Source organism: Rhizophagus irregularis, chromosome 5 (genome assembly GCF_026210795.1).
Source record: "Rhizophagus irregularis chromosome 5, complete sequence".
NCBI lineage: Eukaryota > Fungi > Glomeromycota > Glomeromycetes > Glomerales > Glomeraceae > Rhizophagus > Rhizophagus irregularis.
The window spans coordinates 4,813,047-4,840,707 of NC_089433.1; the positions used below are offsets into that span (position 1 = coordinate 4,813,047).

Sequence of the window (27,661 nt, forward strand, 5' to 3'; positions counted from 1 at the left end):
AGAAGCTCAACATTAAACAAAAAGGGGGAGGTAATTTTTAACTTTCAAAAAAATATTTTTTGTTTCACTTCATGTGGGAATTATTTTTTGTATTTCCATATTTAGAACATGTGTATAATTTTTTTGAAATAAATAATTACCTCATCCATATTTACTGTATATACATTGTGTCATTACAATTACTAAACGATATTGTAATAACTGCGGTTTAAGGAGAAGATTAAACCTGAATATTTCCTAAGAAGGTAATTAAACATCCATAATGTCATTGATAAATTAGTTAATGGGGCTTATAGATTAAATAAAATCATTTGCGTTAAAAAAAACTTTTTTTCATTCATTTTAACAATTATTTTTTATTTATTATATATAAATATATATCAGATATATATATATTTTTTGATTAATTAAGATTTCTACCAAATTAATCCTTAAACGTATTAGTAGATCATAAAAATTTTTTTTTTTTTAATGATCTTAAAAACATATCTTGATCATGCAGTTCATTAAGCCTCAATATTTAATAAACAATTATACTTTGTTTGCTAAAATTAGTCATTGCAAGCTTATCGATTATTAAATTATGTATGTTCAATCAATTATTTTTGAACACCTAAATAAATTAATTTTCGTAAAAAAAAAAAAATTTTTTTTTTCTTTACAATTATTTGTTTATGATCTTCGCAAATTATTCCTTAATCGTATATTATTAAGCCTCAGTATTTGATGTGGCTGAGATTTTTTTTTATATTAGTCTTAGGGGCTTATTGATTATCTTTTTTCGGATTTAATTAAATTTTTTTTTTTTACGTTACATGTCTTAATTTCATTTGTTAAATGTTACATGTCTTAAAATTTATTTGTTAAAAAAAATCTTTTACACAAGATTACACAATTTTTTTTTTTTAAATTTAAATTATCTATAAATAAAACCAAAGTTCGCCAGGTGGGAGGGTGGGCCGCTACCCTACTCAATAATGATTAATGACTAATGACTAATGACTAATGATTAATGATTAATGATTAATGATTAATTAAAATTTCACCCAAAGTATTTCCTTAAACGTATGAGCAGATCGTTACCACAAAAGAGTATTTGTTGCAAGTGTTTTGAAGATCTTTGGATGGGAACTTCACGGAGTACCTATATAAAAATAAAATATTTTATTTACTTAAATAACCTTTGCGTTACAAGGTACAAATAATAAAATAGGGAAAATGGAGGACTTGTTTTCTATCCTACGATAATGATCGTACCACGATGAAATTTTATTTTATGTAATTACATTTAATAGAATATTCGTTCAATCATTCAAATCATACCATTTACATGTTTCATTTTCATAACAAAAAACTGAAAATTTTTTTTTCAAAAATCAGCTTCCTAATCTTAAGTACAAAGAAATTTTTTTAAAAAAAACATGAAAATTAAATAGAAAAAAAAAACCAAAATGAAAAAAAAAGTTATGAAATTGAAGCTCACCATACTGACCATAGTACTGCAGCACCTCGCTGAACCCGATCTGGGCCTAAAAAAAATGATGAAAAAAAAAATAATTTAGTAAAAGAAAAATTATGAGATGAGAAAATGGTACTGCAATTATCTAATCCGTGAGCTAAGGGACGAAAAAAATTTTTTTTGATACATAAAAACATGAAAATTAATAAAAAAAAATCAAAATATAGCTTTTCGTAGTACCGCAGCACCGATTTGAACCTAAAAATTAATTAGCAAAAGAAATTATATAAAATAATTTGCGAAATGAAAAGAAATGCTTACCATAGTGTTGGACCTGAAAGATGAAAAAGAAATTTTTTTTAGTAAAAGGAATTAAAAAAATACGAAATTCAGCACTAACCGCAGCACAGCAAATTTTTTCTTGTAAAAAAAAAAAAATTTTTCTTTATGTATTAACTTAATCAAATCAAGTATAATAATGTAACGAACAAAGACACAAAAAAAAAGAAAAAAAATATCTAATTAGTAATCAATTACTATTGCTTAAGACAAGTGAAGAGAAAAAAAAATGTGTCAATTCTCCGCAGTACACCCATATCATGTACAGATCTTTAAACATAGGTAATTAACAAACTATTATTTAAACTTTAATAAAATTACGTTATTTTGCGTTACCTTATCTGTTATATATAGCTTTTAACAATTGCAACAACTAACTACTAAAACATTTGAGTTTGCATCACTGGATTGGAGTGGAAACATTCATTTACGGTATCTATTTTTATTAATAGAAACTAAAAAAATAAATATTTTTTTAATGAAATTAACCGTTCTTCGGTCATAATTTCAGTACTTTGGCTATATGGAATAGGATTAATGATGTACGACTCTTTCAAATAATGACTTCTATTTTATATAGAAAGATAATTTCTATGGGTTTTAATATGGCACCTCAATTTGCAAGATATTACAAATTTAAATTTGCTCAATTTATTTATGAAAAAATTTAAGATATATATATATTAATACAAAGTATTTCTTAACAAAAAATATAAAAATAAAATACTGCATATAAACTAATGTAATCTAATTCTAACGATCGATCATTCCTGCTGCATAATTTAAATATTACAGTCTAAACAACCAGTAAAAGAATTAAGTGATCGAGATATATAGACAGCCTGTGGATGAGTAGCTGATTGATTATTTTCATTTGATAAAAGATTCGCTTTTCTATATTCTTCTACTTCTTTGAATTGTTCTTCAATCTCATTATTTTGAAATTGTAAAACTGATTCATATATTTCAAAAGAATTTGGTCTATTTTCTGGATTTGAGTCCCAACACTTTTTCATTAGATCACTGTAATATTTTGGTGCTTCTAGTTCATCGACTTCAGGCCTAATTCCATTACAAATGTCTAATACCAAAAGCGAATCATGTGAACAATTAGCAAAAGGCTGTCTTCCAGTTGCTGTAAAGTACATAATCATACCAAAACTCTGCCGCTTGAGTATAAGGCTTTCCCCTTAACACTTCAGGAGCTACATAAGGCATAGTCCCATAAATTTTTGTTTTATCTATATTATCAACTTCTCCACATAATCCCATATCTGAAATAGACAACATATTACAATCAAACATGCTTATGTTATTAATAAAAAATAGTATATTTCCTGTATGTAAATCACGATGAACTATCTTTTTTTGATGAATCTCTTTAAGTCCATTACTAATATTATATAATGTATTTATTTTATACAACCAAGAAAAATTTCTGTAATTTCTGCTCATCCAATTATTAAAGTTTCCACCTTCTGCATATTCAAGGACCATAATATATTCTTTAGTATCCGGATTTTGAGATAATCCATATATTCTAAGAATATTGTTACCATAATTATTTACCGAATATTTTTTGATCTGTTAAGCCATAAACAAAAATATTATTAATGTAAAAATAATAAATTAAAATTTATAAAGTAAATTACTATACCTCATTTAAAAATTCGTTAGTAATATTTAGTGAGTTATATAAACATTTTAAAGCAACTTTTTTATTCGCCCGCTTTTTATCTGAATCATAATATGACGGTCCATCTTTCCATATAGCTGCATATACCGTAGCAAAACCACCTTTACCTATTTTTTTAATATTGTAAAACTGACTGTATGGTATCCAGCCAAATATAATATCATAGGATTCATTGATTTTTGATTTCATTTCTTGAATTAAATTATCAATCTTTTCATTTCCACTTATCCGATTTTTTGTCATGTAATATACATCATTAGAAACTATAATGTATTCTCTTGTAATTGGATTTTGAGATATTCCATATATTTTTTCATTTCTATTAATTAATGATTGCTTAACCTATAATAAAAAAAATTATGTTATATTGATAAAAAAATTTGAATTTAATTTATAGAGGAAGTAAGTACCTTGTTTAGAAACTCATCAATATTTTGTAAATTATATGAACATTTTAAAACAACTTCTTTATCTGATTCTCTGATATATTTCTTGTTGTTCCAAATGATTCCCCAATATAATGGGCCATCTAACCATTTTGCTGAATATACCTTAGAAAATTTATTTTTACTTACTTCTTTAATGTCATTAAACTGGTTGTATGGTATCCACTCAAATATAAAATCCAATGGATCATTGATTTCCATCCGCATTTTTCGAATAAAATTATCGATTTTTTTATTTCCGCTTGTCCTTTTAAATAAATCTTTAATTTGACATGTTTTACACCATCTATAAGATATATTTGTATATTTTTCGTTACATTTTTCGCAATATACATCTTGAAAAGCCATAAGATAATCTTTTGTATTTGGATCTTGTGATATTCCGTATATCATATTATTTTTAATAATTAAGGATTGTTTAACCTATATATAAATAAGATTATCATTATTAGGGTAAAAAGATTTAAATTAAATTATAAAGAAATTTCATACTTTGTTTAAAAATTCTTCAATATTTTGTAAATTATGTAAATATTTTAGAGCAAGTTCTTTATCTGATCCTCTTATATATTTTTTTTTCTAATATCCCAAAATAATGGGCCATCCATCCATTTTGCTGAATATACCGTAGAAAATTTATTATTGTTTACTTCTTTAATATTATTAATCTGATTGTATGGTATCCACTCAAATACAATTTCCGACGGGTCATTAATTTCTATCTGTTTTTCTTGAATAAAATTATCAATTTTTTCATTTCCACTGGTCCAATTAAGTAAATCTTTGATTTGACACGTCTTACACCATTTATAAGATATATTTGTATAATCTTTGTTACATTTTTCGCAATGTATGTCTTGAATAACTATGATATAATAATTTGTATTTGGATCTTGTGACATTCCGTACATCATATTATTTTTAGTACTTAAGGATTGTTCAATCTATATAATAAAATGGATTATTATTATGATAAAAAAAGATTTAAATTAATTTATATGATAGAGAAATTTCATACTTTGTTTAGAAATTCATCAATACGTTGTATATTATGTGAATATTTTAAAATAACTTCAACATCTGATCTTCTTATATATTTTTTATTCCAAGTTTCCCAATATAATGGTCCGTCTATCCATGTTGCTGAAAGACTATCTTCATTTTTTTCTTTAATGTTAGTAAACTGATTGTATGGAATCCACTCAAAAACATTATTCCATGAGTAATTAATTTCTATTTGCTTTTCTTGAATAAAGTTATCAATTTTTTCATTTTCACTAGTCCAGTTAGTAAAATTTTCCCATAAATAAATTATTGAACATTGTTTACACCATTTTTTATCTACATTCATATAAACTTTACTACATTTTATACAATATTTTTTATCTAGTTTTTCTTGAAAAGCTATTATATATTTCCCTGTATCTGGGTTTTGAGATATTCCAAATACATCAAAATTAATTGAATGTTCTTTGACCTATTATATATATAAATAAATAAATTAATATTAAAAAAACACACATTAATTTTGTGTATAAATTACATACCTCATTTAAAAATTCACCAATACTTTGTTTATGTGGATATTTTAAAATAATTTCTATATCTGATCTTCTTACACATTTTTTATTCCAAGTATCCCAATATAAAGGACCATTTTTCCATTTTACTGAATATAATGTAAAAAGGTAATCTTTATTCAATTCTTTAATGTTAATAAACTGATTGTATGATATCCATTCAAATATTTTATCATCGTAATCACTGATTTTTAGTTGCATTTTTTGAATAAAATCATCAATCTTTTTATTTTTACTAGTCCACTTTGTAAAATTTTCTTTTAAATAATCTATTGGGCATTTTTTGCACCATTTATGGTATATATTTGAATATTTTTTATTACATTTTTTACAGTATAAATCTTGAAAAACTATAATATAATCCATTGTATTTGGATTTGAGATATTCCGTATATATTTTTATTTTTGATATTTAAGGATTGTTTAACCTATATAATATAATAAAAAAGATTATTATTATGGTAAAAAGATTTACATTAATTTATATGATAGAGAAAATTTCATACTTCGTTTAGAAATTCATCAATACTTTGTATATTACGTGAATATTCCAAAACTACCCCAACATTTGATTTTCTTGTATAATTTTTATTCCTAGTTTCCCAATATAATGATCCGTCCATCCATATTGCTGAAAGACTATCTTCATTCATTTCCTTAATGTTAGTAAACTGATTGTATGGAATCCACTCAAATACAATATCCCGTATGTCTTTAATTTCTATTTGTTTTTTTTTGAATAAAGTTATCAATTTTTTCATTTCCACTTGTCCAATTAGTAAAATTTTTCCTAAAATAATGGAGTTGGCATTGCCTGTATATAAATATACGTTTTTCATAATAAATTCTTGCATATGATAATATTATAAAGGTGACAGACAATTATGTCAATTGCAGCAATAAAGATAATTACGATATGATAAGTATCCATTTCTTAATATTAGAAATAAAAAAAGTAGGATTTATAATGAATACTTTTGTAAAGATTGAATATATTTATTTTTTTTGTATGGAGTATATAGCAATTTGTATATTACAATTTAAAAATTGCGTGCATGGTTTACGCCAACCTGCATTATTTAACGCCAAATTGAAGCCTGCAGATCAATTATAATTTAGAGAATTTTCCGATTCATTGTTAATTATTTGATTCAGTGATACTCACAAGAAATTATAAAGTAGTTGGCTTATCTTACAGGTCATATATTATTTCGTACTGTTTAATTTTTTAAAATTTTATGCACAACCACTTTAGGCCAGTTTCTTTTTTACGTCCTTCTATTCCTTAAAGTTTTTACGTTAGTATATCTACGGATAACCTCTCACAAGCAGAACTACTATTTTACGTCTTTACAAACCTATAGAATTCTACCAACTTTCTTTCACTTTTCGCAAATTGCCACCAGCTGTGGGATGTGATCGCTGAGGAAGTGATACAATCAACTCACATGAACGGGCGTGATATTACCTATTACGTTTAGATTCGTCATGAAAAACAACGAAGACTTGCTTCCAATAAAAATATGAGTCATGTTATAAGCACATTTCTCACGTTCGTCTTTTCCTATAATCACCAATTTCTGTGGATAAATATTTCCGACGAACTATGTACAAAGATTATTAAAAGATAAAGTAGTAGCTTTACCGCCTTTACGAAACAGAATATATTCAACATCAGATAAAAATCGAAAAACGAAGACTTAACAAGTTTTCGTACAAAAAATATATCATATTTCTGGGTTTTTTATTTTCAGTGTTCTTGGAACCAGCTGGCGTTGCACAAAACACCATAATATCACATGCGACCGATCGCATTCCACGTGATCACAAATTTTACGTTCAATAAACTTAAAGTCCATAACAAACGCCTTGGAATTGAATACACTTGCACTATCAGGCGGTACACAGATCCACCATGGAAAAGAGATCTATCGTAAGCTATACCGATTAATGAAATTCGACATTATGAACGTTGGAAGTTTGAACCGCATAACTTTGTCTCTGACGATAAGGTGGTTTAATAAATTTTTATTTATTAAATTTTTAAAAAAAAATAATTAATATTTTTTTTTCCATTACAAAATTCCATATATACAGTATCTATTTTTTTTTTTCACTATATATAAATTCTGTAATTAGGTATTTATGAAATAAATATATTAATTATGGCGCAGCAAATGTCATGTGATAGTACGCGAAAAATCATAAAATGTGGGATTTTTAAGTGCGGGACTGTGGCGGGTTAAAATTGATAAAATAGGTGGAAATAAATAAAATAAATAAATTTATTATAAACGCAAAATTTATATGTTAATTTGATCGGTTAATCGATCATTATTTTCCGATCGACTAGTTACGTAAAACTTTTCTGTACCCACCCCTAAAATATTACCTATAATTAAATATTTTTTACGAGAATATTAGAAAAAAGATATGGTTAAAAATTTGAAGAAGTGAATAAAATAGAAAAGGATAAAGGTATAAATTTAAAGGATAAAAGAAAGCGTAAAAATGCGATGGATAACGGGAAAGTAGAATAAAATAAAAAAATTAAGAAAATTGAAAAAACAAACGAAAATAAAAAAATTGGAAAATATGATTCGTTTAGTAACAAAAGATAGATTAATAAGTAAAGGAAAATCAATTAAAAACACGTGTAGTACGGTAATAAAACAGTTATATTAACGTAGTGTAATAGGACTAAATTAAATTATATAATTATTAGTATAGTTCTTTAATATATAGATAGATTTTAGGATAGACTGGGTTTAGTTATAGAGGATAACTTGATTTTAATTTTGTCATTTTCTAGGTATTTTGCATAATTATGTAATCAATATAATTGATCTTAATTAATAAATGCGTTACTAAATTTAAAAAAACCTATAATTAAATATTTAAATTATTCATTTTAATATGATTTGTTTAAATTCATTAGTCGATACATAACGAATAATCAATACATTATACATTTTTCATATTTATAACTTCAAAAGAATACATTTCATACAACTTTATAAGCAGGGCATAAAATTAAAAATTAAAATTATTATCATCATTATTCCTTTATTCTGTTTTTTTAACGACTTTATCTATGATCTGATGCTTTAATACATTTTTGTGTATGTAACAACGAACACTATTGCAAGGTTTACTTACATCTATTATTGCAGTATAATAATTTTTAATAAAATAATTCCATTATAAACATGAAAAAGAATAATAAGCACAAGAACCAGACGCATTTTAAATAAAGATTATATTTATTGCGTCATAAAATTTTTTTTAAACGATCAAAATTAATTATTTATTTTAAAAATTAAGTATCAGATTACATTAGCTAATACATATAATATATATTTAAATTTGCCATTGTATAATAGTATACTAGTTTTATATCTCTATTCTATCACATTTGATAAGTTATAAATGTATAATTTTACCAAAAAAAATTAAATATGTATTATATTTGGTACAATATCTATGTAATGTACGTAACAATTTAAAAAGCTACTTTATATTTAGCAGTAATAATGTTACAAAAATGTCTTTTTACCCTCTTTAATCATATATGGACGGTCTGAATCAGAAGATTTTAATCTTTTGTGGATAGCATTAGGACATTGGCTACCCAAACCATCACTGCTGCAACATTTACTGACACCACCTATACTAGTGCAGCATAAATTACAGCAAGTTTGAAAGGTATCAAGGTTACATGCATCAAGTAGAGCACAAACAGGTTTGCAAGTGGGAGTATTGGTGGAGAATATACTGGTGATAGTGGTAGTAGCAATTGCAGTGGAGGTTGCAAAAGCGGTGGTGGTTACAGTTTTGGGCTTTTGACATGGCAAGGTAACGGTTGGAGTACAATAGACGGTAACTTTGCACTTTTTACATTCGTTATACCTCTTTTTGCACCTTTTGTCATGTTTATTCCTGCACCTTTTACATTTACTACATTTGGAAGATTGATAGACTTTTTTATCAGGAATACATTTAACCCGGTTATTCGTTCTTTTTACAATAGCTGGGAGTACTGTGACGGTTGAAGTTGTGACTGTAGTTGTTGTGGACGTAGTTGTAGTTATAGACGTAGTAGTGGTGGTAGTAGCCTTTGGGCAATTTGTAGGGCGAATGGTCTTAGTATAATGCCGTGTTTTGGTAACGGTAGTGCAATGTCCAGTTACTACAGGCAACAAATAAAAGAGTGTCAAGAAGAGAAAGCCTAATAAACTTCTATTCAACCACATTTTGGAAAGGACAGTTGTAAGAGAATGAGTGAAATATTAGGAGATAAGATTAAACTTCGAAAAATGAAAGATAAGTCTCAAGTCTCATTTTTTTCGTATATTTATAGAAAAAATATCAGATATGATCTAAAAAATATGATCTACTAGTTAATACTACATAGATATTGTATGTAATAAAACTTGCTTTAATATATGATCGACCTTTAGAGCCAATATGATCTATGAATCAAACGCACGCAACGAACGTTTATGATTATAATTACCATATATAGTATTTAAAGATGTTAATCGTTTGTTTGTTTGTTCAAATTAATAAATCTTGCCTCAATAAATGATCGACAATATAACATATTAATAATTACGTTACACATAATGTAACTGGTGTATCCCAGCTATTTATAACATTTATACCAATTTAAATTTAACCGTGTTAGTTATCATAACGGATAATAGATAAAGTAGTATAATTGTAACCTTATGGTAATACGCCACCTAATATTCCGTGCGCTTAATAACTACTTTGTTCCAGCGAAGATACTTTATAATAGCCGAATTCAATAAAAGATTGGATGGTTAAAATTTTAACCAATTTTAACCCATAAATAAACCGGAACCATTCAAAATCTCGACGATCAGAACGCAAAACCTGATGTTCATCCTAAAAATTTAAAAAATCTCGAAACTTAATTATTCCTGAATCCTAACACTCATTTATCCCGAAACATTATCTTTTTTATTAATTTTATATTTCGCAAATTTCGCAAAAATATGGTTTGGTTTTTTTATTACATAATCAATGATTTTTAATAATATGTAAAAATTTTGTAAAAAATCTAACGATTTATATTAATACTATTAAGTATCAGGACAATGAATATTTGAATAATGAGTGTTAAGTTTCATTCGGGATTATGATTGTGAATGGCGAATGCCGAATTTGTGTTATAAGGGCGTCAAATTCAAATACATGAAATAGCATAGGTGTTACGATAACATGCACGTCATTTGAGTGGTTCGCAGCTTTGTCACCTTATTATCACGTGACTTGCTTGTATGTGATGTTTAACCGTACACTACATACATAGCCAATCATACACTACATGACTACATGTACTCATTTTAGCGTATAGGAATTAGATGTGGTATAGTTTTTATTTTTAGTTTAGGTTTTTTTTTTTAATATTGGGCATTATTATATACATTTGTATTTATCGATACTTATTGACAAGTTTTAATATAAAAAAAAAATTTAAAAAATTTTTTAGGATAGAATTTTAAATTTTAAGATATTAGTAGAGATAGATTTGTCTTATCGACTAGTAGTGTTTCGATCCGGATAAAACATCAAATATTTTAACGTGGGATTATGATTAAAAAAGGTTACAAATTTCGGCTTTGAGTGGACTATAATTTCGGCCAGAATTAAAATAATATTATTCCATAAATTTTTATTAATTTTGGTGGTCCCAGCCTAAATTAACCGAGCCGGTATCCGGATAAAAACCGGATAAAACCGCTACGGATCGAAACTCTATCGACTAGATTAGGAGAATTAATGTAGTTTAACTCAAATATTCTTTACATATGTATATCTTAGCTAGCACTTTTATCCTTTTAACTTTATTATTAGCATTAGTTAGGTCAAAATTTTTGGTAGGGAAGGAGCGTAAGTATTTTATTTATATATATATTTTTGTAATGTGTCTTTTGTTCTTAAAATACTCTGTTATATGGTTGTCACGTGATTTGCACGGTCGGCTCTAAGTATGGATTATGATCTTATTTTCAATATACATCCGAATAAAGATGCGTTACAGTTTAAAAAAATAAAAAATAAAAAATATTTTTTTTTTTTTCGCGAAATTAATTATTAATGTATCTTTGCAAATTTGTATTTCATACATAACTTAAATTCAAGATCGAATTATAACATTATGCATTTACTATACGCTGCCTTGATAAGATATTACATAACTACATGTTATTAGTAAATATTTAATTATACTAAGTAAAATACTTGTTTGTATCGTTAACGTTGATTTTATGGTCACAAATATTTTGTCTTTGTCTTGGTATTCAATTATTTTTACAAATTAATAAAGAAATGTCTAATCAAAAGCTACTTAATTTATTTATTATTATTTTCCTAAAAATATAATTATTTATTTCAAGCAAACCTCGTTAGTCCCAAACTCCAGTCCCACAAAAAAGGAAGAATTAACGAATTTCTTAATATAACGAACCTATCAGTGTTGTACCAATTTTATCATGCAAAAAATCTCGCTATACTGAAGATTACTAATTAAATATCGTATACCGTATATATAAATGACTCTTATTATACCGAATTTTTTTAATACCGAATTTTGTGTGATATGCAAATATTATACAATTCACCGCAGTATACCAAATTTTCCCGAGTTATACTAGATTTTCACATCATATTAATGAATTTTTCTTATAACGAAGGTTTTGATTGGCTAAACCACCAACTTCGTTATAAAGCGAGTATACTATATAAAGAATACTATGATAAAAAACAACTTATAAAGGAAATAAAATTTGTGCGCACCCGCGCATGTGCGCACCCCTCCATTTTTGGTAATTTTTATATAGTAAATTTGTCGATCATTAATTATCACATGATTTTAGTAAAATCCCGATTTTTTTAAATATTCATGCTGCAACTCTCATGTACATATTATAGAGCCTTAAAAATTTATTTACTATGCGTAATTTTGCATATTCTACAACTTTACTTAATGAGCCATGAAGGGTTTAGAATGTCATTTTTGACTTTTATATATAATATATCCATGGGGGTGCGCACATGCGCAGGTGCGCACAAATTTTAAACCCTTATATAAATTATAAAGGAATTTAACAAACGTGATTAAAATATATCATAAAATACTCTCCCTTCAAAGTGGGTATGATTTCTCAGTCCTTTCAATTGTACTACTAATTTAAATACTTATACAGTATTTGTAGTAGGAATTCTTTTAATTTTTTTTTTTGTTATATTTTGTCTTTTCCTATCTCATGTATTATTTACTACGTAGTTTCCGTATTTTGTTTGTTATAATTTCAAAGGTATGATATTGTTTAAATTCATATATAATATAATCCGTTTAATAAAATAAAAAAAAACGGATTATTTTTATGTCGATGACCATTACTAGGAAACGCACATTGTCATGTGCCGGAAGATCATTAGTCCTTCGGACTAAATCTTACAAGGATGTGATCAGCACCAATCGTTTCGTTATATCGGTTAATTTTAATTTTTTTTTTATTTGACCCCAAAATGGAACCAGACAAGACCTCGAGTTATATATGTAGGTCAGGGGAGATCGGCTCACATTTACTATTAGCTCTACGCATTTCTTCAGGCCGGCACTATGTAATGCTAGTCGGAATTATCCACAAATGGAAGCGATCTACATGATTTTGGCTCATTCTAAGTAAATAACCAGGACTGACCTTTCTATGGTCCTAACCAGACACATTTTCGATTTTTTACGATTTCTGGTGTTACGCGAAAATCATACGTGCGATCCGGACGATTTTTGCCGTGATACCGACAAACGTTAGAATTTTCTTTATAATTTATTTTTATGAAAAATTAGACGCAAATTATTTGAAATGAAAAATATTCAAAATATATTTGTTTTATTAAAATTTAATACTTTAAATATAGTAAAAATAAATAAAAATAATTAGAAATTAATATTGAGATTTGGTAAAATTCGATTCTTGTAAAATCTACAAAATAAAAATAATATTTATTAACATTAATTTGATCTTGGGTTTAGTGTTATATATTTTCCAGTGAGTTTTTAGTAATGTGTACACATGCATGAAGAATTACTGAAATATATTCATAATAAATTACTTCATTGCTTTTAGTGACTGTCCCCATATTGGATAACTTGATATTTATATCTTTAAGGCAATGTAAAAATTGGTTTTGTGAATTACTTCATTATATTAATCAAAGAGAAAAAATATTATTTGGTAAAAACTACAGTATATCTTTTATTTGACCAACTTCTTCTTAGTACAGACTACAGAGAATGTACAACCATCAATCTTCTTTTTGTGAATAATTTCTATTTGATCCCTAAGTTCCATTCTTGCAAAAAAAGGATCAAAACAGCACTTCCATCAGGCATACCATAATCTCAAAAATCTTTCTTGCTCATGTTATCATACCCTAAGATTCATTCTTGCAAAAAAGAGATTGAAACAGCAATTCCATTAGTCATAATCTCATTTAAAATTTTTTTTTACTTTATTTTCAATATTCTTTATTAAAATAAAAGGAAATATACTGTATAATATATTTTAGAAGTAAAAAAAAAAAATTAACATTATTGTTATTCTAACTGATAATGATTCTTAACTGTATAATAAGTTCTGAATATTGATTATGATTGTATATTAAACATTGGCTGTATATCTCCAATAAGATTTGGTTTAAGTTGATCTTGATATTTCCAATGTAAATCACCAATATCATAATTTCCTATAAATTCCCATCCATCTTGTTTTACATGATATACATTAATAGAACCACCAGATGCAGAATCCCTATGGCAGCATAATAAATTGAATGTTTTCCAAGTTCAATAGCTTTTTGAACAGTTAAATCAGAATCAAATCCACTATCTACAACTTCATAAGCAAATGGAGATCCAGAACCAACTGATGTTTCCCATCTGAATCTATATAAAAAATATTTGGTTCAGTTTTATCCCAACTGGCAACCATAGTTCCCATTGAAAGTTCTATTCCTTTATATGTATAAACTATGTTTGCCAATAATTTTGAAGCTGTTGCTACAGAAATTTGTTCTTTATTTCTCAATTCATACAGTAATCTGCAATGTCTTCTGAATTCTCTCTTCCAGAATATACATCAGCAGTACTACTGACCATTGTTTCTAAAGATAGGCATTGATTTTGATAACCTTTCTAACAGTTTTGTGTAGCAATGAAACTTTCAGCAGAAGTATATGAATCAACAGCAACTATGATGGCATGATGCCCCTTGGAATTTAAATGAAAGTGTCATGTTTCTTGCTCATATCATCATATTCAAGCCCTAAGTTCCATTTTTGAAATTGAAACAGCAGTTCCATCAAGCATACCATAATCTTAAAAATCTTTCTGACTTCTCCTTGTAAATGATTTCTTCATCATCATGGTCAAGCCTTTATTATTTTTAAGTTGTTTTTGGCAATAAATTCTGAATATTGATTATGATTGTATATCAAACATTGGCCATACAGTTCCCATCTTGGTCCAGTTTTGTCCCAACTGGTGACCAACTGACTATAGTTCCCATTGAAAGTTCCATTCCTTTATATGGATATCTTAATTAATATCTCTCCTTATTTCTTAAATATCACTTTTACTCATAGATTAGCTCTCCAATGATATCAGGGTGTAAAGATCCTTGTATGATATAATATGAAAAAAATTATTGCAAAAGTTATTAATTTTGAATTATAAAAATATCATTGCAAAAAAAATTGAATTACAAAAATAAAATATTATTGAAAAAAATTAAAATAAAAAATATTATTGCAAAAAAAATTTTGGATTTTGGAAAAAAAAAATATTTTGAAAAAAAAAAATCACAAAAAAAAATTTGGCAATTAATTACAGGTCTTTATATTAAAAAAAAAATTTGCTCATACTTATTTTCAATAATTATGAGTCAATACTGCATCACTTTTATTAATATTGTAACTTACAATTAAAAATGACTCACAGTTAAATGATAATCTTTCTATGTTTTTCATTATTACTCATAATTACACCAATATTTTTTTATTAATGACTCATAAGTTAAATGATAATCTTTTTATGTTTTTCAATATTACTCATAGTTACACCAATATTTTTTATTAAATTTTTACATATGATTACTATATATGATATATACATCATACTAATAAATTGTTTGTAGCAGAGACTTATCTGAAATTTTTATTACAAAAAAATATCTAATTTATCATGAAGATAGTAAATAAAAGTAATGATACTTATATATATAAAAGGGACGGGTTTATGTAAAAAAGGAGTTGATACTACATTAAAAACTAATGCATATAATGAATTATGTGGAATGTTAAACAATTTTATTAATACAAAAATTTGTCAAATGTTTCACAGCTGAGTTTAAAAGATCTAATTGCTAATCTGATTGTTTTTACCCAAAGAGGAAGGCCACCAAATCAGTATAAGTTCTTTAGAAATAGCACAATCAAGATTAAAACATAAGCCACTTTCAGATATATCTGGTAATAGGAATGTGGGTAAAATAGAAGAAATTAAAATGAGAAACATTGGATAATCATAAATCAAGACAGGTTAAAAATTGTAAAGAGTATGGACATTATAGTAAAACTTGACCTGTACTAAATGAATAAAGAGTACCAATTCAATTTGGTATTGCTTTTAATAAAAGCTTTGATTTCCTTATATTTGTATTTTTTTGCTTTTTTAGTTGTTCCTTTTTAGTTGTTTAAATCCAAAGCAGTATTGTCTTTAATAATTAAAGTGCAGTGCGTACGCGGGCTGAAGCTATTGGTAAATTATAAAAACATTACAAATATCCGACCAACATTAAGTAATTTTGGTGATTTCAGTAACTGTATCACTGGTGAAATCACTGGTAACACCGGCCTACAGTAATTTTAACCCCAGTTAAAATTAGCAGACCTATTTTGTAAATTGTTTTTTAATTGTTGTAATTGTTTAATTAATAATACTTATTGAATTATTTAATAATACAGTTATTTTCATATTAGTCCTTTTTTTACCAATTTTTTTCCATATTATTGTTTTGATTTTTTACTATTTTTTTTTCGCATGATTTTATCTTTTTTTCTTTTTTTTTTTACTTTTTTACTATTAATAGATCTCATTATTGTGATTAATTTAACTTGTAACAATCGGATCAAAACAAAGTTTTAAGTAAACAAGCTATTAGAAGTTAGAACCTTATTTAATGATAATACCTGCATATTTTAACTTGCTTTCGTAAGTTTCATAAGTTTACTATTTATCTTACATAAAGTCACTATATCGCAAAATTTAGTTATAAGTAATGTTAAAAGTACAGATCATGCATTGAATTATATCTCTGGTTATGTCTATACTTTGGAAGAGATATTGTTTTGTGAAGTTCTAAAGGTCAAATTACTAGATTATAATATAATTTACTGTAAAATGGAATATTATGAAATAAGACTAAGAGATACTGATTTTTCTATAAAAGATTATGTATTTCACATCATAAAGCGATAATTTCGTTTGAGATATAATAATTTCGTTTGTCATATATAAGAAATCGATACAATGAACTATGAAGATTTTTAATTGGAAGGAACGTACTATTCATATTTTATATAAGATTAAAATATTATTGAAATAATTCCATAGTTCTGTAACTTTGTAATATATTTAATGCTCATATTTTTGAACACCTTTGAAATCTTTCTCCTATGAAAAGTTTTAGTGATATAATCAGTAACCACTTATTTGATAAAAAATAAAATAAAAAATATATATATACTGTATATATATATATATAAATACAATAAATAAACACTAATTTTTTATATTCATTTCATCGTATCAATTCAACTTCAACTCATAAAGAAATTAATCTAATAAAGTGCTTTAAATTTTAAAATTTTAAAATTGGTTGCAAATTAACGTGATTTTTATGTAATCAAGATCAGTAAGAATTAAGCTGTTAATTTAGAATAACTGAAACAAATTAAAATATATTACTCACAATCTGAAACTATGAATAAGAAAATATTGTGAACAAGGTTTTAGGTTACTTGGAAATTCCAACTTATGAAATTATTGGTGGCGAAACCAAAATAAGCGTTGGCTTACAATAATATATAACAAAATCCATTAAATACAAATCGAACAAAAAGAAAATTTAGGTTGGATATTAGTCTAACAAGTTAATAAAGGTTAGCAGATTTAAACTTTGCGTACTACTAAAGTAAAAGGATATTCTTGGTAGATATAATTCTCAAAATTGTATCTTTTTAATACTTGATATAAAATTAGAATATTTTTTTTTTTTTTAACTGATAATTTATTCGGTTCATAAATCCTATTGTAAAGTGAAAGTAGATTTTTGACAGTGTACTTTAAACGCTACAAAAATTTTATCGACCAAAATTGTTCAAAATATATTATTTTCCATCATACTGTATACGAATTGATGGATTATAGAAAGTAAGTTTTCTTTTCTTAACCAAAGAGCGGGAGGATTATATCAAATTAAAGTTCCTTTTTTTAGCACCATATCAACATACCATGGTATATATAGTAACGTTATTAATTTTTTTATCTGTTATCAACAATTACATTTCATATTTAAATATTTTAAGCAACATTAAAATAAAGTCATTAAATTATCGAAATCTCCAAATTGGATGACTTTATTAATTTAAATTCTTCAATAAACACTACATGATAGTAATTTAGTTTTTGAAGATATCAGCGTAACGTTTAAAGCCAAAATTCTGTATTACTTAGTTTGTACCTTGAAAACTAATCATTTGAATGTTAAGAGATAAACACTCAAATTAATCCATTTAATATTACATACTATATTATTATTAATTAGTAATCCATGTACCAATCGGACCACCCCTTAAATCTGCATTTCCAATATAGGAATATCCACCAATTTTTAATCGAATAGATTGAAATTTTTAATGAAAAAACTTTGACATTTGCTTTATTTTATTAAAGTATCAAAAATAGCTCTTAAAAAAGTCAAACTTTCACCAATAAACTTTAAATTTCTTCAATTCGTAATTTGTGTAACCATCGACACAAAACCGAAAAATTTTTTCACTTAATAATTTGAAAATAAATGCTTTAAATATGTTCAGAACTTATATTTTAAGATAAAATTACCATTTTTAAATTCCTAAAGATTGATTTATAAAAGTTTCATATAAGCATTAAAAATGGGAAAATGGATTATTGTTAGTTAACCTTAAAGTAGGAAATATTTTTACATTTATTATATCATTTTTTTTTTAATATTCTATTAATATATGTCCAAAGTATATATGTGTGAATTTTGAGACTTCTTGCTAGTACTTTTATTAGAAAAAAAAATGATAAATAATTTTTACTAAAATTTCGCTAATTGATGATATTTAAAAGCAATTCGCAAAATTTTGAGTTTTGAAATACTTAAATTTATATTTTTACAAAATAGATTTAATCTCTAAGTTTTTTTTAAAAAAAAATTTAATTGGTTTGGCTAAAAATTGACCGACTTTACTTTTTTTGGAAGTGGAGATTTGATTTTGCCGATCACTAGGTCCGATTCATTCGTGGATCGGCAATTAATTTACAAAAAGATGAAATTCTTTCATTAGTTAAACTTTTTTTTTCTTTTATGCAAAAATTAACAAATTATTCTTTTATGGATAACTGTTTAATACAAACTGAAATTCTTGGTTAGTGTGGTTGTCTAGTTAAAATTGATAAATTTAAGTAAGATGCAAATGCACAATAAATTTTTAAATTTAAATTTTTTTTTTCAGTTTGATCTGTAAAGTTAGACAGACATTCAAAATTTTACGTATATTATCTTTCGTTCATCTACAAATCACAATATTAAACTTAACCACTTTTTTAATATAATTTTCAAAATTTTATTTGATAAATCGGTATAATACAGTATTTTCAATTGTTCAATCAAGATCTTTGTCAATTTATTCTTATTATACTATACTAAGCCTGTAAATTGAAATATTCGAATTATTTCCCCATTTCCTAAAAGTTAACATGATGGTTGACTTGCAAAGACAACGCATGTGTTCCTGTTATTTTTCCCGTATTTATAGTATAATAACGACTGCTCAACCATGTCTTGATGAGGCATCAAGATTATTTGACAAGTACATTTTTTGCTATCTCTCGGTAAATATCCTAATGACATAAAGATAATATTTAGCAAAAAATATTTTCATCTGGTTCTTAATTTTTTGTCATACTGTGATAATAATAAATATACCACTCCCTAAATGATATATTAGAATATTTGAGGGATTTTTCAGTTATAAGAGATACTATATAAAAGGGGATATCACGTAATCCTATAGCTCCTTAGGTGTTACTCAAAAATCTATTATATCAAAAATAATTCTATTCATCGTATAAGGAAATAAAACATTTCCTAAGCGTTGACTAATTGATTGATTAAAATGTTAAAAAAATATTATAAATCATGCTAAACTTAAATTGCGTTAATCGTACAAACACAATTTCTAATTTTTCATAAGAATGTTTTCAATCGTTATCACGCAAGTCGCTAAGAATGATAACATCAGCATTATTGAATACCGACTCATTGAAAGGCGAAGGATGTATATTTATACCATGGAATGATGATGGTACTACGGCAATCCATAAAAAAAAAAATAAATCTTTCAAAGTAAATAATTAATTAATCAAGCAAATTTTGCTTAATGGTAAACTTACCTTTTACTTTCACAATAAATAATCCAATTATCACTACAAAGACAATAACTTGAAATATATGCAGTAACTATATAAATTCTATTGAACATGTTAGAATAATCTTACAGGCTTCTATTAATATAAGATTGAATGTCAGCTATTGAATATAAAAATTTTCCAATCTGTGAAAAAATATTTGTAGACCCAGGTTGTGATTTAGTTCGACTTTGAAGTACACTATCACCAAAGAAATGCGCCAATTCCTTCATTATCCTTCTATAAAAGACAAATATGAAATAAAAATAACCAATTATTTAATATTTTAAATTATCTTACCGTCCAAATAAAACCGTAGCTCAAATCTTTGCTTTGAATATTCGGTAACAGTAAACATATGATTATAATTAATAAATAAATATGAAATTAATACTATTCCAATTGAACGAACTCCACCATCCACACCTTCACCAATCACCATCATCATCCAATTTATGACTGACGCTATTTATTAAAAAATGTTCAGTTTAATTAATTAATTTGCTAGTACCAATTTTATTTTGGTACAATTTATAACAGACGAACTTTAAATTTTTTGGGGCAATGTGAAAATCAAAAACAAAGATCTGATTTTATGTTATTTTTTAACGTAATGAAAATACAGGCGTGTAACGAACGTCTGCATACTGTAGTCATGTTATTTATCTACGTGCGCAGTAAAACATTATTCAAAATTATTCAATTTATGAATGGGTTACTAAAATAAAGGTTTTAACCAAAAATAGAAGGATTGACTACGATTATTTATTTTTTTTTCGGGCCGTATTATTTCCGATACAATGATCTGCGTTACATTTTATGGCGAATTTTTATCGCCGTTTTTCTCCGAGGGTAAAACATGTTTTAACTAAAATTAGAAATTTGTTTACGTTAAATAATAAAATATGCCTATAGAAGAATTTTTTGAAATTTTTTTTTTCAAATTTAATTAATATACAAAAATTAGAATTTTACGTGGGCCAATCTAAATTTAGGATTCATTTATTTTAACTTTTGACATATATTTTTATCAAAAATGGATTTAATTTATATATTTAACTTTTATTATTTTTTAAGCGTATCAGCTATCAGGTATGATACTCAGAAAATTTTTTGAAAAAAAAAATTTATTTTTTTAATACTATTTGTATATTTTAAGTATATTTGTGAGTATACCGAGTATAACAAGATTCTTAATTTATAATAATCATTTAATTATACAATGTATCGTCAAATTTCTGAGAACATAAAAAAAATTACTATGTAATTATTACAATTGTATTAGTGTAACGATTTTTTACACCTATACAATAGGTTTTATTTGTGGAAATATTCAACTCATACTCATTTATTTATCTACCAATTTCATTGAAGAACATGTTGATTAAAAATGTTTCTTATAATCTTAAAATTTTTCAAAAATTAAGCTTGTTTATTTTACATTAACATTTTTTTTTATTTTAGATTCTACTTAAATAGAGCTTTTAATATATAATGCTTTTAAATTAAAGTTTATTTAAATAATAGGATGTTAAAATACATAAATTATTTGAAATTTTGCGTATGTCTTACTATACTAAAACACAGTGAAATTCGACACATCAGACCAATCAAACCTTTTTCAAGAATTTGATATATTATGGAAAACGTGACTGCTTATTTATTGATGTAGATCAGTGCATCGGAAAAAATATGACCCGAAAAAAATTCATTTTTTTATTGTAACTTCTACTTTTGATTAAATATATTCCTTTTTAGTAATTCATTCATGGAATATTGAATAAAAAAAAATTTTTTTTTTTCAAAAAATAAATTTCTAAACATAACCTGCTGCGTATGAGGATAGAATAATTACCTCCTAACCAAATGGAAACTAAACTTAGTAATTTAAATATCTCAGATAAAGATACTGATACAATAAATACCAAAATTTGTTGTAAACCATTCACTAAAGAATTATGGTGTAAAGAATGCATTAATTCTTTAGAAAGATCAGCAGAAAATGGTGATAAAGTAGCAATGTTTAATTTAGCCAATAGATATAAAGATGGAGAAGGAACAGAAAAGGATTTAGAAAAAGCCCTTTATTGGTATCAAAAAGCAGCAGAAAAAGATCATATTAAAGCAATGAATAGTTTGGCCATATGTTATTATCATGGAGAAGGAACAGAAAAGAATTTAGTAACAGCCTTTTATTGGTATCAAAAAGCAGCAGAAAATGGCGAAGATGAAGCAATGTTTAATTTAGCCAATAGATATTATAATGGAGAAAGAACAGAAAAGAATTTAGAAAAAGCCTTTCATTGGTATCAAAAAGCAGCAGAAAATGGTTACACTAGTGCAATGTTTAATTTAGCAATATGTTATAAAAATGGAGAAGGAACAGAAAAGAATTTAGAAAAAGCCCTTTATTGGTATCAAAAAGCAGCAGAAAAAGATCATATTAAAGCAATGAATAGTTTAGCCATATGTTATTATCATGGAGAAGGAACAGAAAAGAATTTAGTAACAGCCTTTTATTGGTATCAAAAAGCAGCAGAAAATGGTGAAGGAGAAGCAATGTTTAATTTAGCCAATAGTTATAAATATGGAGAAGGAACAGAAAAGAATTTAGAAAAAGCCTTTCATTGGTATCAAAAAGCAGCAGAAAATGGTTACACTAGTGCAATGTTTAATTTAGCACATAGTTATAAAGATGGAGAAGGAACAGAAAAGAATTTAGAAAAAACCTTTCATTGGTATCAAAAAGCAGCAGAAAATGGTTACACTAGTGCAATGTTTAATTTAGCCATATGTTATAAAAATGGAGAAGGAACAGAAAAGATTTTAGAAAAAGCCTTTCATTGGTATCAAAAAGCAGCAGAAAATGGTTGCACTAATGCAATGTTTAATTTAGCCATATGTTATAAAAATGGAGAAGGAACAGAAAAGAATTTAGAAAAAACCTTTCATTGGTATCAAAAAGCGGCAGAAAAAGATTATATTTATGCAATGTTTAATTTAGCCATATTTTATAAAAATGGAGAAGGAACAGAAAAGATTTTAGAAAAAGCCTTTCATTGGTATCAAAAAGCAGCAGAAAGAGATCATATTGAAGCAATGAATAGTTTAGCTATATGCTATAAAAATGGAGAAGGAACAGAAAAGAATTTAGAAAAAGCCCTTCATTGGTATCAAAAAGCAGCAGAAAATGGTTGCACTAATGCAATGTTTAATTTAGCCATATGTTATGAAAAAGGAGAAGGAACAGAAAAGATTTTAGAAAAAGCCCTTTATTGGTATCAAAAAGCAGCAGAAAATGGTTGCACTAATGCAACGTATAATTTAGCCATATGTTATAAAAATGGAGAAGAAATAGAAAAGAATTTAAAAAAAGCCTTTCATTTGTATCAAAAAGCAGCAGAAAAAGATCATATTAGAGCAATGGATAGTTTAGCTATATGCTATAAAAATGGAGAAGGAACAGAAAAGAATTTAGAAAAAGCCTTTTATTGGTATCAAAAAGCAGCAGAAAAAGATTATATTTATGCAATGTTTGATTTAGCTGATAGTTATTATAATGGAGAAGGAACAGAAAGAAATTTAAAAAAAGCCTTTCATTGGTATCAAAAAGCAGCAGAAAATGGTTACACTAGTGCAATGTTTAATTTAGCCAATAGTTATAGAAATGGAGAAGGAACAGAAAAGCATTTAGAAAAAGCCCTTCATTGGTATCAAAAAGCAGCAGAAAATGGTCATACTAGTGCAATGTTTAATTTAGCCCATAGTTATAAATATGGAGAAGGAACAGAAAGGAATTTAGAAAAAGCCTTTCATTGGTATCAAAAAGCAGCAGAAAAAGATCATATTAACGCAATGTTTGGTTTAGCTATGTGCTATGAAAATGGAGTAGGAACAGAAAAGAATTTAGAAAAAGCCTTTCATTGGTATCAAAAAGCAGCAGAAAATGGTTACACTAGTGCAATGTTTAATTTAGCCAATAAATACAAAGATGGAGAAGGAACAGAAAAGAATTTAGAAAAAGCCTTTCATTGGTATCAAAAAACAGCAGAAAGAGATCATATTAAAGCAATGAATAATTTAGCCAATCGCTATTATAATGGAGAAGGAACAGTAAAGAATTTAGAAAAAGCCTTTTATTGGTATCAAAAAGCAGCAGAAAATGGTGAAATAGTAGCAATGAATACTTTAGCCAATCACTATTATAATGGAAAAGGTATAGAAAAGAATTTAGAAAAAGCCTTTCATTGGTATCAAAAAGCAGCAGAAAAAGATCATATTGAAGCAATGAATAGTTTAGCTATATGCTATGAAAATGGAGGAGGAACAGAAAAGAATTTAGAAAAAGCCTTTTATTGGTATCAAAAAGCAGCAGAAAATGATAAAGTAAATCCTAAAAATGAAGTTAAATCATGTAATGAATGCAAGCAACCATATACTGATTATCAGTGGTGCCAACAATGTAATACTAGACGATTTCAACAAGATTTTTCAAAATGGACTAGTAAAAATAAATTTATTGATGAATTTATTCAAGAAGCACAACTAAATGCTAAAAATAGTTATGGAATTTTAGAATGGATACCTTATAATAAATTGTCAAGTATTAGTTATTATAATAAAGGAGGATTTGGTGAAATCCATAAAGCTATCTGGTTAGATGGACCTATTTATAGTTGGAATTTTAAAAAACAACAATGGAATAGACAAATAGATTATGTTGTTATTCTTAAAATGCTTAATAATTCATCAAGTTTAGATAGTAAATTTCTGGATGAGGTATAGTATTTATTTTAATAGCAAATTTTATTTCTTTCGCAAAAAATTTAACAATTTTTTTATTGTCTATATAGTGGAAATATCACTATAATTGTCAAAAAAAATCATTTTCAAAATTTATTCAATTCTTTGGAATTACTCAAGATCCAAATAATTTAAATTATATAATTGTAATGAGTTATGCAAAAAAAGGAAGTTTAAGAAAATGTTTGTCTGATATAATTAAATTTAAGTGGCAAGACAAGTTACAATTATTGAAAACAATTATATTAGGACTTAAAGTAATTCACGAATCAAATTTAACTCATGGTGACTTTCATGATGGTAATGTTTTAATATCAGATAATTACAATGAGTTATTTATTATTGATTTGGGACTATGTAAACCTATAAGTGATTCTGGTAATAAGGTTAATGAAATTTATGGAGTTCTACCTTATATGGCTCCTGAAATATTAAGAAACAAACCTTATACCCCAGCAAGTGATATTTATAGTCTTTCAGTGATAATGTGGGAATTTACATCAGGTGCTCCTCCATTTTATCATGAAGCACATGATCATCACCTTAGCTTGGATATTTGTAGAGGAAAACGTCCCAAAATTATAGAAAATACTCCAAAATGCTATATAGATTTAATGGAAAAATGTTGGGATTCAAATCCTTCCAACAGACCAACCATAAGAATGCTTGAAAATATTATATCTGAATGGATTAGATGTATTAATAAATATTATGAAATAAACAGGGATGGAGAACATAACTTTTTAGTACCAAATGTTTATAATCAATTAAAAGATGATATGCTTGAATTTGTAGAAGCAAACAAAACGTTAGTACAAGAACAGGCAAATACTTCTATTATGCAATCTCATCCACAAGCATATTATACAAGTCGCAAATTTACTGAAATTTTAACTCAAGAAGGGACTCAAGGTCTTGATTGTATGATTGAAGATTAATGATCTTGTTATTTATTGAATTATTTATATTATGTAATTTACAATTTTGTAATAAAATAAATATTATTAAATATAAGTATAATAATTATTGAATAATGTTCGTTTATAAAATATTTTTAATTTATTAATTCTTATAAATTATAATGATTATGGTACATTTCACCAAAGTCTGTTTTGCAGAAACTCATTTTTACAGTCATTTCGCTAAAGGGAGGTTTTGGAAGTTTTGCAGAAGAGACATTTCATCAAGGGAATTTCGCTGACTCCTCCTCTGAATCATCTATTTTGTTGGAGACATTTTGCTTAAAATGTTAGTGATTGACATATTTCTTTAATTAAAAACAATTTAATTAGGGATGGATTGGTCCGGTCCAGTCCAGTCTGGTCCCAAAAAGACCAGTCTTTCAGCTAGGACCAGACTGGACCGGTCTTTTGACTGGTCTTTAAAGTTTTTAAATTATCTTATTTATAACAGCGGTATTCTTTGAAATGTAGGTCGCACAAAAAATTATGACATTAATTTATTATTTATTACCTTTGTTTCATTGCAAACTAAGTATGACCCAAATAAAATCTCAAAGTTTAAGAGTAAAAATACCGGAAAGAATTTTAAAACCTTATACAACTATCGAAATATGAAAAAAAATTGTCAATTGACGCTGATCATGTAACACAAAATAATTGCATATACGAAAAAAAATTATTTCTCGTACTTTGACATCTTTAAAGCATCAATGAGAAATCAAATGATATTGATATTTAAAATTTTGATATTTCAGAATGAAAACTTTATTAATAATATATAATTTATCATTTTTATATTGGATAAAAAATTTTATGTAGTCAGTCCCAGTCCGGACTGGTCCTCAAATCTCGGACCGAAGACCATGAAGACCGGTCCCAAGACTGATACAGGACCGGTCTTTGCTGGGACTGATCCAACTCTAAATTTAATACAAAGAAAATAATAAATTTTCAAAGAACAAATTCTCTTTTTCGCTTATTCCAGAAAATTGGGAGTATGATGATTTCATTATCTTAAATTTAAGATCAAATAAAATTAATAAAAAAAAATGAGTTGATATAATGTATAAATAATTCATTATCTTTAAAAAAAAAAGAAAGTTAAGAAGTTCTATATCTTTGGCAAAATGTCTTTCAGCAAATACTAGATTAATTTGAATTAGTATTTTTTTTTTTTCATATTTAATTATAATTATTAAATATTAAATTAATATAAAATAAATTTATTTATTTCAAATTATGTACGATGATAAATGAAAATGGAATTTAAAATTCTATAATCACTATACTGATTTACTATCTATCAACCTCTTTATCTACAATATAAAATAGCTTATCAATCTCAATTGGGAAAGGGAGATATAGTCTAAGTTGATTCAGAAAGACTAGCATAAATTATACAACTTCAATAAATAAATTTTTATGATAATACTTAGGTGTAAAGTTGCTATTATAGTTGGTATCCAAGTCCATTTCACTAAAACTCATTTTTCTGAAGAAATTTTGCCATAAATGTTTCACCTAAGTGCCATTTCACCAACAAACAATTTCCCGAATGGACATT

General features: G+C 26.1%; 5 protein-coding genes across 5 annotated transcripts; 2 read left to right on the forward strand and 3 right to left on the reverse strand.

The window, feature by feature from the left end:
- Positions 1–2,580: 2,580 nt before the first annotated feature.
- On the reverse strand, positions 2,581–5,886 carry OCT59_025571 (uncharacterized protein; the record flags this gene model as incomplete). Its single annotated transcript, XM_066139425.1, has 9 exons — positions 2,581–2,860; positions 2,955–3,382; positions 3,747–3,836; positions 3,905–4,363; positions 4,567–4,884; positions 4,959–5,095; positions 5,270–5,417; positions 5,488–5,609; positions 5,853–5,886. The coding sequence occupies 9 exons, from the start codon at positions 5,884–5,886 to the stop codon at positions 2,581–2,583; spliced, it is 2,016 nt and encodes a 671-aa protein (XP_065992180.1).
- Positions 5,887–9,056: 3,170 nt separating this feature from the next.
- OCT59_025572 (uncharacterized protein) lies at positions 9,057–9,773 on the reverse strand (the record flags this gene model as incomplete). The annotated part of the gene is made up of 1 exon (XM_025329884.2): positions 9,057–9,773. One exon carries the CDS (start codon positions 9,771–9,773, stop codon positions 9,057–9,059), a length of 717 nt encoding a protein of 238 aa, XP_025189710.2.
- Positions 9,774–14,203: 4,430 nt separating this feature from the next.
- Positions 14,204–14,713, reverse strand: OCT59_025573 (uncharacterized protein; the record flags this gene model as incomplete). Its single annotated transcript, XM_066139435.1, has 3 exons — positions 14,204–14,366; positions 14,449–14,584; positions 14,650–14,713. The coding sequence occupies 3 exons, from the start codon at positions 14,711–14,713 to the stop codon at positions 14,204–14,206; spliced, it is 363 nt and encodes a 120-aa protein (XP_065992181.1).
- A 7,485-nt stretch (positions 14,714–22,198) lies between these two features.
- OCT59_025574 (uncharacterized protein) lies at positions 22,199–25,270 on the forward strand (the record flags this gene model as incomplete). Its single annotated transcript, XM_066139442.1, has 3 exons — positions 22,199–24,794; positions 25,096–25,111; positions 25,186–25,270. The coding sequence occupies 3 exons, from the start codon at positions 22,199–22,201 to the stop codon at positions 25,268–25,270; spliced, it is 2,697 nt and encodes an 898-aa protein (XP_065992182.1).
- Positions 25,271–25,797: 527 nt separating this feature from the next.
- OCT59_025575 (uncharacterized protein) lies at positions 25,798–26,073 on the forward strand (the record flags this gene model as incomplete). The annotated part of the gene is made up of 1 exon (XM_025312425.2): positions 25,798–26,073. One exon carries the CDS (start codon positions 25,798–25,800, stop codon positions 26,071–26,073), a length of 276 nt encoding a protein of 91 aa, XP_025189706.2.
- Between the last annotated feature and the right edge of the window lie 1,588 nt (positions 26,074–27,661).